The 15,779-nt window shown below is 43.2% G+C and overlaps 2 protein-coding genes across 2 annotated transcripts; both read right to left on the bottom strand.

Annotated features, from left to right (window-relative positions):
• Positions 1-125: 125 nt before the first annotated feature.
• Positions 126-5,236, bottom strand: LOC133003435 (oocyte zinc finger protein XlCOF6-like). The gene is made up of 4 exons (XM_061073175.1): positions 4,695-5,236; positions 3,319-3,596; positions 2,899-2,968; positions 126-2,562 (listed from the first exon to the last, which is right to left on the bottom strand). The coding sequence occupies exons 1-4, from the start codon at positions 5,101-5,103 to the stop codon at positions 956-958; spliced, it is 2,364 nt and encodes a 787-aa protein (XP_060929158.1). The 5' UTR covers positions 5,104-5,236; the 3' UTR covers positions 126-955.
• Positions 5,237-5,841: 605 nt separating this feature from the next.
• acp2 (acid phosphatase 2, lysosomal) lies at positions 5,842-14,823 on the bottom strand. The gene is made up of 13 exons (XM_061072682.1): positions 14,693-14,823; positions 11,687-11,782; positions 11,469-11,555; positions 11,001-11,061; positions 10,785-10,876; positions 10,585-10,683; positions 10,157-10,246; positions 9,594-9,677; positions 9,044-9,092; positions 8,695-8,783; positions 8,385-8,491; positions 7,770-7,939; positions 5,842-7,595 (listed from the first exon to the last, which is right to left on the bottom strand). Exons 1-13 carry the CDS (start codon positions 14,780-14,782, stop codon positions 7,450-7,452), a joined length of 1,260 nt encoding a protein of 419 aa, XP_060928665.1. The 5' UTR covers positions 14,783-14,823; the 3' UTR covers positions 5,842-7,449.
• Between the last annotated feature and the right edge of the window lie 956 nt (positions 14,824-15,779).

Raw genomic sequence — 15,779 nt, 5'->3', positions numbered from 1 at the left:
CACCGAGACGACGACCAGCAGCACCGCGGGCGCCATTGATTCCGGAAACAGAAAGAGCTAAACACCGTATTTCAAAATAAAACCCAAAGAGTCTTCATTCGCAAACTTATTTTTTTATTGCAGTAAGGAACGAGACAGGAAACAGATCGCAGGGATGCGTCCAGCTGTACACACCTGACACTCAGAAAATAATTACGTCTTGATGGATTATTGTGAATTCAATATATAAATTAATGAAAAACAGTTCCTAACTGGCATAGCTGGAATTGATCATCCTCACAATATGTACATAGGTATCTCATCTCAACACATCAGCACACATGAGAAACTAAGAGATGTTTAAAAGGCCAGTGTCCTTCAAATGTAAAAACTGAAGCAGAAAGAAAAAACTAATAAATGCCACAAACAACGCTGCTGACCTCTACTGTTAAGGCTCTGGATGAGAGTAGAGCTGCAACTATCAAATGCCGTTTTAAATACTGCTGTTAAATCCCTTAAATCTAATATAACAAGCGTAACACGTGGGAGTTACCAGAGCCCAGAACTATTATCAGCAAGTATTTCTACTTAATAACTTAAACAACTTAACATATTGCCAAAACCAGAACAGATTAGTTTCATTTCACTAATAAGCTGCACCCAGTGTCAACATCAGATTATGAAGATGAAACCACGTTATTCATGTCAGAGTCACTGAGTTCAGTTGAGTAATATTATCTAATTCAGGGAGTATTTTCTCCCTTTGCCACTTCATTAGGAGTTTGTCACTTTAACACGGAGCCTGACCGACATGAGCCTTCCACAAAGTCATTTCTATGTAGTTACATTGACATATGCACTCTATATTTTAACATACATATCGACCAATATATTGGGACAAGAATGTTTTCACTCCTTAATATCAGCCCCTCAAATAATCCATATCGGTCAGGCTCTATTAACACATGATTTCCCTTCAGCCGAGCGTACTGGTGGTCATCACACCGTGACAGGAGCCGTCACAGCTGTGCTTCTTCAGCTGCCTGGAGTCGGAGAAGCCCTGACCACACTGCTGGCACGAGTACAGCTTCTGCCCGGTGTGGATCTGCAGGTGGGACTTCAGCTGATTCGACTGATGGAACTTTTTCTGGCAGTGCACACATTCAAATGGCTTCTCGCCCGTGTGGATCCGCATGTGCCTGTAGAAGTTTCCGTCTGTTCTGAATGCCTTGCCGCACTGGTCACACTTGTATGGTTTTTCACCCGTGTGAATCCGCTCGTGCTGCTTCAGACTAGCAGTGTGGAAAAATCTCTTCCCACACACATCACAAACAAAGGGCTTCTCTCCAGCGTGGCTTCTCTGGTGATAGCCGAAAGAGTACTTGTTGTGGAAAGCCTTCCCACAGAGGCCGCACTGGTACTCCTTGTGCTCGCTGTGGCCTCGTTCGTGAAGTTTGAGGGAATACGTGGTGCAGAATCCTCTCAGACATATTTTGCAGCTGAATGGTTTGACCAGAGACTTGTTTCGCCGTTTTGTCTGCAGAAGTCTCTGTGTGCCGTCGGCCTCCTCACTCCGGTCGAAGTGCACGTACCTCTGATGCATCAGCAGCCTGCAGTTGAAGAGGAAGGTCTTCCCACACAGATCGCACATGAACGGCTTCCTGGCTCCGTGGATGAGCATGTGGGACTTCAGCTTGTTGTTGTCGGAGAAGCTCTTGCCACACTCCTTGCAGGTGAATGGCTTCTCTCCCGTGTGAATGCGAAGGTGCCTCTTCAGATTGTTGTTCAGGCTGAAACTCGCTCCACATATGTGACATGTGAACGGTTTCTCCCCAGTGTGGACGATGCCATGTCTCTTCAGAGCAGTGCCCGTCCTGTAGGACCTGTTGCACACGGCGCATGTGAACGGCGTGATGCCTGTGTGCTTCCTCTTATGCACCGTCAGCGAATGGGCGTATTTGAAAGTCTCCTCGCACATTGTGCACTTGTAGTTCTTGGTGTTTGTGTGAACCACCTGATGGAAGCGCAGAGTGTCTTTGCTCTTAAACTCCTTCCCACACTTTTCACAGCTGAACGGTCTCTCCTCCGAGTGCACGGCCATGTGACACTTCATCTGGACCGAAGTCCTGCAAGTCTTGTCGCAAAGCTGACACTTCAGCATCTGCTTCCACTTCTCGTGCCGCAAGAGGTGGTTCTCCAGAGACTGTTTGAGTCGGAAGGTTTTCCCGCACTGATCGCAGACAAAGGGCTTTGGAGGTTTCATCCTCTGGTGAGTCTTGAGGTGATTCTGGAGCGACTGCTCTTTTCGGAACGAGCGTTTACACTGAGCGCAGGGGAAGGGCCGCGGGACTTTACCCACCTCGTGACGCAGAGTGTGGTTCTCCAGAGACTTCTTCATCAGGAAGCTTCTGTCACACTGGTCACAAGCAAACGGCTTTTTGTGAACCTTCATGTGTTTGTTCAGGTCACATTTGAAATGGAAACCAACATCACAGTGATCGCAGAAAAAACGCTTCTCCGTCTGTAACTCTTTTTTCCCGACTGGTTTGATATTCTTCTCTGCAGAGCTGTTGTCAGTGGAAACTGGAAGTGGATGAGAAAAATACACAAAATGAATGGGATATCTTTAAAGATTTGAATGTAAGAGCTAAGAGGGATTTATCCTCTACATGTTCTAGTTGCTTTACAAACAAGAGTCATCAAGTGATGACGGATTCCCTCGGGCACAAGCAAAACCTGAAAAGCAGATCATTGGAGTCACCTGTAGTTATCTAAAATACCAAAAGGCAAAACTTCACTGCCTGACCTACATTGTTACATAGGAAAGAAATGCTGCTCCAGAAAATAAATGATTACAGATCAATGTATGGAACAAATGACCGGGAATAAGAAAAGCAACAGTCTGAAAACTGATCGTACCTTGTTCCATTTTGAACGTGGCTCTCCTCGTCCTCCTCGGCCTCCCTGATGGAGCCTCTTCCACAGATTTCTGTGATGAATAAGGAAATCATTATGGTTGAAATCAGTGAAGTATTATGTCTGGTTAAAGGTTCAGTGTGTGAGAGTTAGGTGAAAGGATCTATTGACAGAAATTTAATATAAAATAGTGAGGTTTTCAGGAGTGTGTTTTATCTAAATTATACAAATTGATGTTTTATTTACCCTAGAATAGGCCACTGATGTTTAAATACTTAATATTTACATCGGGATGTTGAGCTGCAACATGACACTTCACCACTAGATGGCACTACATTATACACACTGCTACTTTAAGCCTGAGAGACATTTAAATATCAGATTTTGTTGCTTCCAGGTTTTAGAACAGAGATCAACACTCACCTTCTCCCCGGCTGAGGCCTGATCACTGGGGCTGGAGGTTGGACTGGGGACATCTGGATGCATTGACTCTGGCGATGCTGCTGGTTGGATGAGGACCAGCTTCGTCCCTGTGGTTTTGCAGACGGCCAGCGATGGCGTGGAGGCCTGTGTTACGACTTGGTCGGAACCCACCAGCAGCACCGTGGGAGCAGAGCAGACTCTGCCCAGTGGCACCATGGAGACGGCTGCAGGTGGAGGAGCAGCCGTGGAGCTGGCAGCGACCTCGCTGTCTGCTGAACCTGGTGGAGAGGTAAATTAAATTACAAAAAGAAACAGATGTGTTTCCGATCCTCACGGCTGAAGATTTCCTGCCTCCCTCTGTTTTAAAGGCTTCTACGTACATTAAATAAATTTGGGTTGTGGGATGTTGGTCGGACAAAGAAGAAGATAACACTTTGCCCGGAAAAGTTATTTTCACTATTCTCTCACATTTTGTTGAGTCACATTAAATGACAAGTGACATGTTAATCAATAATGCTCATCCTAATTGGATTTTCATGATTTAAGGATCTTATATTAATCATCGATAGTTTACCGTCAAACTGGGAGAAATGTTTGTCAGTGTTTCACAGAGAAGAATTCCCTAACCTCATAAATCTATGACGATACAAATCATTAAACTTTGTAAGATGGAAATAATCAATATTTGCAGTTGTGTCCTGTTTTCCCCATAAAGTGTTTAAAGACCTTAAAGACGAGGTGCAGCGTCTGCATGCTTCTCCCTTTAGATCCGGATCACACATGTGCACTATCTTCATGAACTCATTGTTTTCAAGACCTACAGTATGACCACTAAAATACATTGTGAGATACTTGAGGGGAAGGCCAAATGCATCATGGGATGTGTAGTTTCTTAGAACTCCAGCAAACAATGGCCGACAGCAGTGTCCTTGACCAAAACAATAATAGAAGTGAGAATGAAGATTCAGACTCAGACCACGTTCCTACTGAGTCTCCGTCTTTTACTGAATGTTCATGAAGATCAGGAAGAAGTTCTTCTTTTTTTAAGTTAACGCCTCAGAGGGCTAGAGTGTGTTCTGCACCTTTAGATCTTAATGGTTCCCTAGAGTATTAATACTATTCAGCTTTGGTTTGGAGTCAGTGGGTCACATGACACAAACAAAGCAGTTGTGTCCAACAGGAAGTTGTTGTTGTTGTTGACCCCTAAGAAGCCTGTGGACCATCCAGCGTGAAACTGACTTCAACGCAGAGGAAAGGTGACTGACTCTGGCAGAATGGAGTTTTAAACTCTGTCAGATGAGGTTCATCGGTTGATTGATTGATTGATTGGTTGGTTGATTGGTTGGTTGGTTGATTGGTCGCTGAGTGTCTCTCACCCGTCACTGGTCCCTCAGGCAGCGGACTGGGACCCGCTCCTCCCTGCGCCTGGGTCCTGAAGCTCCGCAGCTCCCTCTCCAGCTGCTCCATCTCCCGGCTCAGCTGCCCCACCCGGGCCTCCAGCTCCTGCTCCAGCTGCCCGGCTTTCCTCTGCAGCACCTCCTCCAGCTGCTGCACCTGAGCCCGCAGAGCCTCGTTCTCCTCGGACAGCTCGGAGGAGAAGCGGGAGAAGGCCTGCCGGACCTGGGCCACCAGACACGTCTCTATCTCCCGGATCTCGCCGAGCTTCTCCTCCTGGAGCTCCGTGCTTGGCTCCTCTTTCTCCCAAACCTGCCTGAACACGGTCACCGCCGCCCGGATGGACAACTCCACGATGGAGGCCACTTCGCCTCCGAACCGAGCCTCCATCTTCTCCAGGGTCAGAGGTCAACCCGCGGTGAAGTGGAGCGCGTCACACATTTTAAATTATAAACCAAACTTCTATCATAAAGTTAGTTCGATGTTGAATTCTTCCGTGTTCGAGCAACATTCACCGTCCCTCTTCGTGTGCGTCGGGGAAAAGAATCCGTGTGACACATCCGCTTCCGGCGTCACATCTATATTTCACAATAAAAGCTCCAGTCTTGTGAAAACCCATGAACTACAGTTGAACTAGGGGAAATATGCAGAATTGTATTGTACAATGAAATAACATATTCCACTGCTACTATGGCATCAGTAGAGGAGGTGACATCAGCAGTGGGTATCTTCAGTGCTGATATTATGATAAACATAACAATGGAAGCTATGGACACCTTCCCCACTGACTTATCCTCACTGGGGTTATTTGTTCAGACAGCAGAATGAAAAATGAATTGAAAGATTGTTCCGGCCACCCTCTTTAAAAATCTTGACCGTGTATATTTGGTCATTGAGGTGCAGCACACGTTTACCCTAACCCCTGCAGTCGATTGTTATTTGTGAGGGGGCGTGACCCAAAAAAGAGATTCCATAAAGCAAGAATATAACAGTCAACAATTGATCTGTTGGATTTGATCGATGCGGCCACAAGAAAAACCCCAGATCCCTTCTACACCTCTGAGTTTTTGACAGGCTGACGACCAAACGACAGGAAGTTAACAAACACAGGAATCAACAGGAAAAGAATAGAACAACCTGCGATAATCTTTTATTTATTTCTCCGATGGAACTTTTACAAGCAGCACATTTTTTTTATTCAAAATCAAACAACTGATGTGATTTTTTGCCAATAACACTGTTCCCCAGGTTTGACGACAATAATATTAAGATTAAACAGAATCTGGACCCAGACAAGAATAAACACATCCTCTTAAAGGCTGCATTTTTTTTAAAAACAAACAATAGAAACAAAAGAAGAGCTCGTCCCCGCTTGTGTCAAACTCTCATGAGCTGATGGAAAAGAACGCGTTATTCAAAAAAATAATTAAATTTGTTTGTGGGTTTTAGTTTCAGATAATTCAAAGCAGACTTTTAAAAAAAAAATTTAAAGAGCTATTCAAATATCACACAGGGATTCGAGTTTCCCAATATTCACATTAAAAATTGGAAGCTGAATAACATGGAAATTTTATCTTAACATATCTGAAAGAAGTTGATAGAAATTATCGCTGATTTCATTCTAGTTGATCCATTTCTACTTGGTATCCCTCCACTACGGGAGCAACATGTCAGTTACATACGATCATCTGTCCTGTGGTTTGAGCTAATATGAGTTTCTAAATGTTGAACTGCTCCTGTGAATAAATCAAACATATTAGACAACTCTCAAAATAAACACATGGCTTGTTACAGCAGGACAACAAGAAACACTTGTTAATACTATTTAAGGCTTCTAGGTCATAAGACCCTAGAGTTAAAAACACACACTGTACACAAACTGCAACACACAGGGCTTCACACACACACGTACCTTTAACAACCAGCAGGGACGTTCAGCTCTGTTAACTCTCTGGACTTAGAGCTCAACGTCTTTAACTAATTCAATTGAACTAAATCAACAATTTAGATCTTTTGAGCTACGTTATTTAAAGGAACTCATAAGCTGATGTAAAGAAAACTATATTCTAAATCATTTCCCGAGACTCAGCAATGTCATCACCATTTTCAAATATATTTTCTGGACATTACCACATTATTCAGTTTTTCTGTTTCCCCTCAAGTGTTATAAGTTGTGTGGAAATAAAAGGTCCATACAGATAAAGCAAGCTCCTCCCCCCCCCACACATCCAACGCTACTAAAGCTCAGTAACCAGGCTGATACCCACACTGTGTGTGGCCGTCGTACGACAGTAACAAACAGAACCTGTTAGTCACTAACAGATCACTGCTCCCACTGGGGATGACCAGAGGCTTCCGCCGGAGAAACATAGATCGCTAAAGCAGAGACGATAACCAGCAGGTAGCGACAGAGTCACAGAAAATCTGTTGAGATCTCGAACTTATAGACGTGATTGGAGATCAGACCACACTGGGAACACAGCAGTTACTGCACATGACAAACTGTCAGACAAAGAAAGTTTCCCCTGCTTCATTGGTCCCCTGCCTTATTGGTCAATCATTACAAAAAAGTTCTTTAAAATCTTGATTTCTGCACAAAACATTCATGTTTTAAGAAAAGAAGCAGTTGATGGCACCATCAGAAAAGGTCACTCAGTAGTTTTAGAGTTCATCGTCATCGCTACTGTCCATCGATGCCTGGCTTGGGGATCTCCGAGGAAGGAGTCTGTGCTTCTGTCAGGATTCCTCTCCGCCCTCCTGGTTGATCACATGGTGGTATCCGTGTGTGCTGTTTGGAGACTTCTGGCAGCAAATGATCCCGAGGATGAGGAGGATGAGGAAGAGGAGCAGACAGCTGGACACCACCAGGCTGATGATCACCTCTGAAGACGGAGAAACAAAAAACAGGAGGGAAGAGGAAGAGGGAAGAGGAAGAGGGAAGGGGAGAGAAAAAGAAAAAGATGAAATCAGAAGAATGGACAGGACGGGTGGCACAATCTTTCATTTAGATTATTAAAGTCAGTGTGTGTGTGTGTGTTTGTGAATGAAAAGCTCACCTGCACCTTTGGACGGCATCCCACACTCCTTGTCCCTGTCATCTGAAATAGAGGGCTTTGTAATCCTCACAAAGTCCTCCAGGGGGCAGTCAAGGGAGCAGCCCGGTAACTGCAGCGGGTACGGATCCACTGTGCTGTCGTTCCGGTAAAACATGGAAACTGAAGCAGAGCTGCAGGCAGAGAGGAGAACGAGACTGTGAAGACAAGCGGTTCACCTTTCATATGATCATTAGAGGGACGACAGTGATTATATCAGATCAGTATTATCACATAAACTGAAATAAGTTCATTTTTATTTGTCATTATTGTTGATACCAAAGAGCTTATGTTTTCATTGGAGTGATTAAGATTTTAAAAAAGCTTGACTGATCCAGGGTGTTTTTCCACTTTCTGTAACATTGGGATAAAAGGGATTTTTTAAACCTTTTTTCTTGATCAGAGAAGAGTTTATGGATCTTGATGAAAAAGATCCGGCATTTTAATTGACTGATTTTTATCAGTTCAACAATTTGGTGCAGATCCAAATTAAAAATTCAGATCTCTAATTACCTCTCGTATGAGCTCATTGAGAGCAATGAGTCATTGTTGGGTGTGTCTGGAGTGTGTGTGTTTTACCCATTGTCCTCCCTGTACAGCTCAAATATCTGACAGCAAGCATACGGTGGCTGTTGATTATTGAATACGTCCAAGCTGCTCTGAAGGGCGATGACAGTGGTGTCATGCTGTGGAACGAACACACACAAACACACACACCTTAAACGAGAGCGTCCACATCACTGTTGTCTTTACACTACAAGAGAAGCTCCAGCCAGTTAGCTTAACTTAGCACATAAACACTGGAAACAGCTCCAACCAAAAGGTAAAAATCCCACCGATGAGTAATTAAATATTAATTGCTATATTATCCAGATTTGAACTTGCTCACCGCTGACAGCATCATCATCTTTAGTTGCTCTTTCGGGTCTGGGACGGCCATCTTGGAAAGATTCTTCACTATCTCACCCAACAGGATCCCTGAAAGTTATCATTTACCTCATTATCTACTCACCACTATCCCTTTAACATTTCACACGGAATAAAAAGGGAAATAAGTTTGAGACAAGCCATTATAAATAAATGTATAAAATGTTGGTGCGTTAATATTGAGAGATACTGTGTTTTGGGATATTTCCCGGGGAATAATTCTTGAATCTTGTGAGACTGGGACCTGCGAGAAGCTGATACACACTGACAGACAGACAGACACACAGACAGACACACAGACACACGCACACCTCCTTGAAGCCGGCTCTTTTCTCGTTGTTTGTAGACCCCAAATATGACCTGTTAAAAATGGAAATCAAGCTATGATTACATTACAACACTTTGAAATCCAAGACAGATTTTAGATGACCATGATAAAAACAGTGTTTGTAGTTTGTAATTAGGCAATTGCTTGTGTTTCTTGAAATAGTTTCACCTCCAATCCAAAAGGCCTCTTCAGTTCTAACTGACCAATGGGACCAATGGGAGTCTTTAGGTGTTAAACCTCTTACCTTAAGGTCTGTCAACCCACGGGCCCACTAGAGGGTCGCTGGTGCCCCTGACTCAAGATATTGTTGATGCTTCCTGGAAGTTGTACACTGACCCTGCCCCTCTCTGAGTCATTAGGTTCACATTAGCTGGTGAGGGGCCGAACTCATGTGACCCTAATCAGCAGGTTGGGTCACGGCTCTACTGGACGAGAGGTGCACTGTCTCCAAGAAACACAAGCAATTCCAGGTGCCGAAGAACACATGTAGCACTGCTGTAGACACTTCACAGATTTACTGCTGCTACTCTGACCTGTGTTCCAAAGTCCTTGAGCACGCCGAGCCTTTGCATCACATCAGGAGTCGCCCAGTCAGGAGCTGACATGTTGTGAGCAGACTGAAAACACACACACAATGAAAAATTAAGAGAAAGACTAAAAATCAGGATTTTTTGAATACCCTTAAGAGCTTTAAGTGAGCAGGAGATAAGTTGTTATTGTTGGTGCTTTCTCCTCAGCGTCCCCTCCAACCATTTCTCATGTTGTTGTTTGATTACTCTGTACTCAGTGACTCAGCCGGTTTTCACATGGCCTCCAGATACTTTGGATGTTTCTGACACTAAACAATCAAACATTTTGAATTGACCTCTTCGCTCTCAATGTCAGAGTTGCCCTGAAAAAAGTTGTGAAACCGCGACAAGGAAGCAAAACTGTCGCTCACACAGACACACACTTCCTGCCTGAGAACACTGGCTTGTCTAAACATCTTACTTGAAGTATATTCTTGTCACGTCCTGATAGAATAGAAACTGGGAATTCAGCAACATGACATGCTGTCCAATGTTGTGTTGTGTGTGTGTGTGTTGTGTGCGCTCACCTCACAGAACAGTGTGTCGTACAAACTCCAGACTGTTTCCACATTGGTTTTATTCAGTCCTGTTTTATTCCCCACCAGCTCCAGGATGTCCTGAAGGCAGAAACACACTGAGTCTGTAAACACGCTCCTAAATTCAGGCACTATTTATTCAGTTTGTCTTTTTGTTTATCGTTGACTTCAAAGCTTGGTCAAGGCTGGATTATTAGAAGTACAACCACCTAGAAATGTCTAACTATCCTTTTTACATTAAATAGTTACATTTCACTTTTTTCACTGTTCATCGTTGAGTCCATCCTTTCTAATAAAAAACTTAATTTAAGGAAATTTAGACAAGAAAATATCCCAATCAGGCTAAAAGAAATGTAACGTGTGTAATATCTATGTAATTCAGAGACTAAATATATGTGAATAAAGAAAAGAAAGCGCACCTGGTATTTAATGGTGATATTAATGAACTCCTCAGAGTGTTCAGTTTCAATCATCAGCTGATTGTAGCGAGGACAGTCGCCCAGAGGAAATGCAAGAAGCTGAAAAACAATGAAAACAAAGATTTCATGCAATGAGCTTAGAATCATTCAGTTCAGTAAAGTGATGACACACACACACACACACACACACACACACGTACCCTCTCTTGACTCTGAGGCACAGTGTGGATGGGTATCGGCTGCCACTTCAGGTTGGGGTTAAAGACCTGCTGACCACTGGGGGGGTAGAGACCTAGACGGCGACAGGGGTCCGAATAAAGCAGAACGTTAACGTGAGGAAGAGGAGTCCTACAAGGTGAAGTAGCCCTGACAGACTGTGGAGAAGCTGGAGGAAGAAGAGGAACTGATGTACAGACCTGCCAGGTTGGCCTCAGCGCTCATCAGCGTGCGGTCGTAGTCTGTACTGCGAACGGAGATCTGAGGACAAAGCAAGTGACGACTTATTACAAATGTATTTACAAACAGCAGTTTGGTTATCACAGCCTGGAAAAGACACCATTAACAATGCAACAAAGGCCCAGTTGACCCATAACTGTTTCCTGTTTTTGTTCCTGGTCTCTCTCCCCCTCCCCCTTTCTCTCTTCTCTGCCCCCCTTCCGCCCACCTCTCCCCTACTCTTCTCTGAACCCCCCGAACCAGTCGAGGTGGATGACCTGCCCACCCTGAACCTGCTTCTGCTCAGGGTTTATTCCTGTTGAAAGGGACTTTTTCTTGGTTGCTCAACTGTTGGGTTTCTCTACAAGTCCGTAAGGTCTTGACTTAGATAATGCATGTTTAAAAAAGCAGAAGAAGAAGAAGAAGACACAGTAGATAGCGAGTCCCACCTCATGTCTGTTGTAGGTTTCATTGAGGAATCCTTTGTATCGATTCCTCAGGAACTGGCCGAGCTCAAAGTGCTGCCTCATCCCAATCTAGAAACACACAGTAACAAAACATGTAAAGTAACCATGCAAACATAGGCAAATTATCCACCAGTGTGTAAATGAATGGTATATACAGTGTATGTATTCCAAGCCACAGGACATATAAGCCGTGTTATTACTTGCGATAACTGTCCGAAGCCTTGTGGCCAGGCGCTCTCCTGGTGCGGGTCGGTGGGAAAGGCTTTGACTGGGGATCGGTCACCGTGGCGGAACAGCTGGAGGGGAGAGAGGAGATGTCAGGAAACAGAGGAAATATAGTAAAGAGCAGAGAAAAGGGGACGTGGTCAGAAACACAGAAGTGTGTGACATTAGTTTGAAAAAAACCTCAACCCACTTTTTTGGCTTGAGAGCAGATTTCTGTATTGATACCACTGAAATGAAATAACTTGTTATTCTACAACTATAAGATATCAGACCTGAACACAGAGCAGCTCCTCTAAAACAGAATGTAAATAAACCCGGTTTCACTGGTGGATAGAAAATCCAGTCAGCTGATTGGAATGACCTTGACCAAACATTCATGTTAAAAACTACAGCGTTAACTTGTCTCGAGACTAGAAAGAAGGAAGTCAAAACCAATAACGACGATTGTGAAACACATTAAAAATAGAGATGATCCGATACCACGTTCCTTCCTGTTATACCGAGCGCAGATTTAAAACCAGTGCATTTGAAAAAATAACAGCTAACACATTTTAACAGCTGCACGCTACCTCTTGTATGGAAGTGATGATTGACGTCATGTTGTATGGCCGCACTAATGGAAATAGCTCTCTCTTTTCTTCACCTCTCTAAACAGAGCACTCGCAGGTGGCAGAACAGAGATGCAAGTGATTTCAAGAAGTGACTTCTGGGAAAAGAAAGTTGCAGCTCTGTCTCGGTGAAACTCGTGTAGCTTAAATCTGTGGTACCGGAACATGGGTGTGTGATCGATGTGCAAAGACAATAAAGTTGAATCTAATGGTATTTAAATTATGCATCACTGTACTTTACAGGGGCTTTTTAAAGGCAGGCGATTTATAAACAAGGGACAACACCTGCTACTGCTATAGTTATTAAATAGATTCTAAAAGGCAAAGTAGGTTGAAAGTAGGAATTGGATGTGGTCAATCTGGTCACATGACTAGATGACACCACATGGAGTTTCTATTCAGGTTGAAATACTGAGAAGCCAGGAAGCTAGAGTGTGTATTTCTCGTTTCCTGGGGACAATTCAAATAGAGAATAGAAACCTTATTAGCTGCAACAAGCACACACAAAAATCCATACTGACCTGCTGACCAGGAGCAAAGTTTAAGGCTGTGACAGATTGTTGTCAATGCATCCACACAGACAAACACGAGTGTGTCAAATGCTACAGAAATGCTCCCATCAGTAACACATTCCAAATCTGTAAAGCTAAAGAAAATAAGGGGAACAGAGGCCGAGAAAGACAAGCCTTAAAAACACGGTTAAATAGGATTTAAAAAATAAACAAAAGTCAAACAGACAAATAAGAAATGTTCCTCTTCTTATCCCAGTTATCAACTTTGAGATTTCTTCCACCTTGAGCAGTCACGGAGTTGTGAACTTGTGAAGTTCAGAGCTCGCAGCAGTGAACTTGCATCGCATCTCTCACATCAGCACAACACCGAGCACAGACGTGTGAAAGTTCATCTGTTAAACTCATAACAGTGAGGGTGTGTGGTTGTGAATCTGAGAGGAATGAACATTCTTCAGACTGCTACAAGAACAATATTAAAACACGTGATATTACTTGCAGTTGTAGGAGCAGCTGTATATATGTAATGTTTTGTCTTCAGACAGTACAGTTTTTTAAGTCAAAGGTGGTAAGTAAGGGGGACCATTCTTTTTCAATCAGGCTCCAGAGGCTCTGGAAGTCCTGGGAGATAATATTTGCAAGCACACATTTTTATATGAAAGGCTTTCAATGCCTTATTTTAGTATATTATATTTTATATTTATGTTATCTCTTATTTCAGTTTAGTCTTCTTTTATTCAGTGTTGTTGTATCCTCGTACCCTTGTTCAGAAAGTTAAGTTTTATTATTATCACCAATATATCTCATCGTTCCTCTTATAAATGTGTTATTTATGTGTCCTTGACTTGACTGTGATCCGAGCTGGCATGAAGATACTAAGTGCTTCTTCAATAAGTGTCTGTTTTCTGCATTTAAAACCAGGAACACAGCCAGTGGTCCTCGGACGGGGGTCTGTGGCTCACTGTCATGAGGTCTGTGGATGGTTTCAAAATTCCAATTCCCAAAGACATTTCTCCTGTGTTGATCTGTCCACATCATTAAGCAGAAATGCAACTCAACAGGTTCCAGTGTTCCCTACACTGTTTACCAGACCGGATCTAGTCTACATCCAGGACATAAACAATAATCATGACAGAAAGTCTACACATCTTCCACCGCAGACTAAAGACATCTCTTGATTCTTGTTGTTCTGGGTTTGTACCCTCATGGTTTGATGCACTTATTGTAAGTCACTTTGAATAAAAGCGTCGTACTAAATGAAATGTAATGAAAAGATGCATGTCAAATGATTCCTTCCTAGACTCACTTCTCTTATCTCGGGCTCCTCGGTTTGGAAATCATTCAGCACTTCTGCTTTATGTGACCAGAGACTTTCTCAGTTTGACCCAGATAACATCAGGGTTTACATGATAAACAAGAGCTGGTCTGAAGTCTTGGTTGTTGTTGTCACACCTGCCAGGTTTGAAAAGGATCACACAACTCTCTGTGGCTCAGGAACAACACACTGACACAGACACACAGGGTGTCTGGTTGTTTCCTTGTTTCTTACCTTCTTCTTCTTCCCAGTCACGGGTTAGCATGGCTTTCTCCAACTGGAGGACATTGATACCAAACACACAAACGTGTTCATTCAGAGGACAAACACGTTGCCAGGTCGAATCCCTCCACCCCGAATTTACAGGAAGACCCCAACAAACTTTGTTCTGACTCAATTGCAATGAAAAGAAATAAACATGCGTCCGAACAAGCAAAGACAACGCAAAAGTCCCTGAATTGTGAAGGGAGTTCAATAAGAGTTCTTCCGGTCCACAGTGGGACTTGGGGGGGGGGGGGGTGAGGAGGACACAACCCGGACATTACTCACCACAGTCACGTAAACCAGTTTCCTCTCCGCTGCAGCTGCTCCACACACAGAAAGAACCACGAAGAGAACCAGACCGCCAGCTGACGCCATGATCACGATCTGCAGCTCGACAGCTTCTCTATGATGCTAACGGTGACTTCTTCTTCTTCTGGTTCCATGCAGGGTGGCACCTGGTGTTGAAGGTGCGTGACCGCCACCTACTGGGCTGGAGTGTGGGTGCTCCTCTATGATGCTAACCATATGATGCTAACCGATGCTAATGGTGTTCTCTTCTTCTTCTGGTTCCATGCAGGGAGGCACCTGGTGTTAAAGGTGCGTGACCGCCACCTACTGGGCTGGAGTGTGGGTGCTCCTCTATGATGCTAACCACGGAGTCTATGATGCTAACCATATGCTAACCATAGGTGTCTTCTTCTTCTGGTTCCATGCAGGGTGGCACCTGGTGTTAAATGTGCGTGACCGCCACCTACTGGGCTGGAGTGTGAGACAGCGGAAATACATCGATAACAAAAACAACTTTAAACTTAAATATTCTTCATTAATTCACCTTCCTTTAAAAAATCAATCAAGATTTTTTTATATTTCCCTTCCTCGTTACTGAACGAATCATCCTCACCACATCTGCATCTTCTTTCAGAGCAGTATGAGCAAATCCATAATTTCTAAATAACTGTGTCCATAAAATGTAGTTTAATGATAACAATTACATATTAAAATGGTAAATAAAAAGTCTGTTTAATTTCCCAGATTAAATCGTCAAATGTCTGCTTTTATTTGAACAGTTTATTGTCATATATGACAACAAAAGGCATCAAATTCAGACATTTAACAAGCTGTAACCGGCAAATTCATATTTTCACGTAATCATTTGATTGCAGATTTCCTGTTGAACATGTTGCTGCACATGTCTTAGTGATACTGGTGAAATAAGTGTTTGAATGACTGAGTGGTTCCAGAATAATGTGAATCAATTTCCTTGAGATGAATTACAAATAAACCTTTAATGTAAATTCTTACTTTTAACATCTCGTTAAATAAAGATATTTGTCTTGTTTCTGGTTTTAGCAAAGATTTTTTCTTTTGAAGA

Source organism: Limanda limanda, chromosome 6, assembly GCF_963576545.1.
Source record: "Limanda limanda chromosome 6, fLimLim1.1, whole genome shotgun sequence".
NCBI lineage: Eukaryota > Metazoa > Chordata > Actinopteri > Pleuronectiformes > Pleuronectidae > Limanda > Limanda limanda.
Note: the sequence above shows the minus strand (reverse complement) of the source record. Positions and strands in the feature narration are given on the sequence as shown.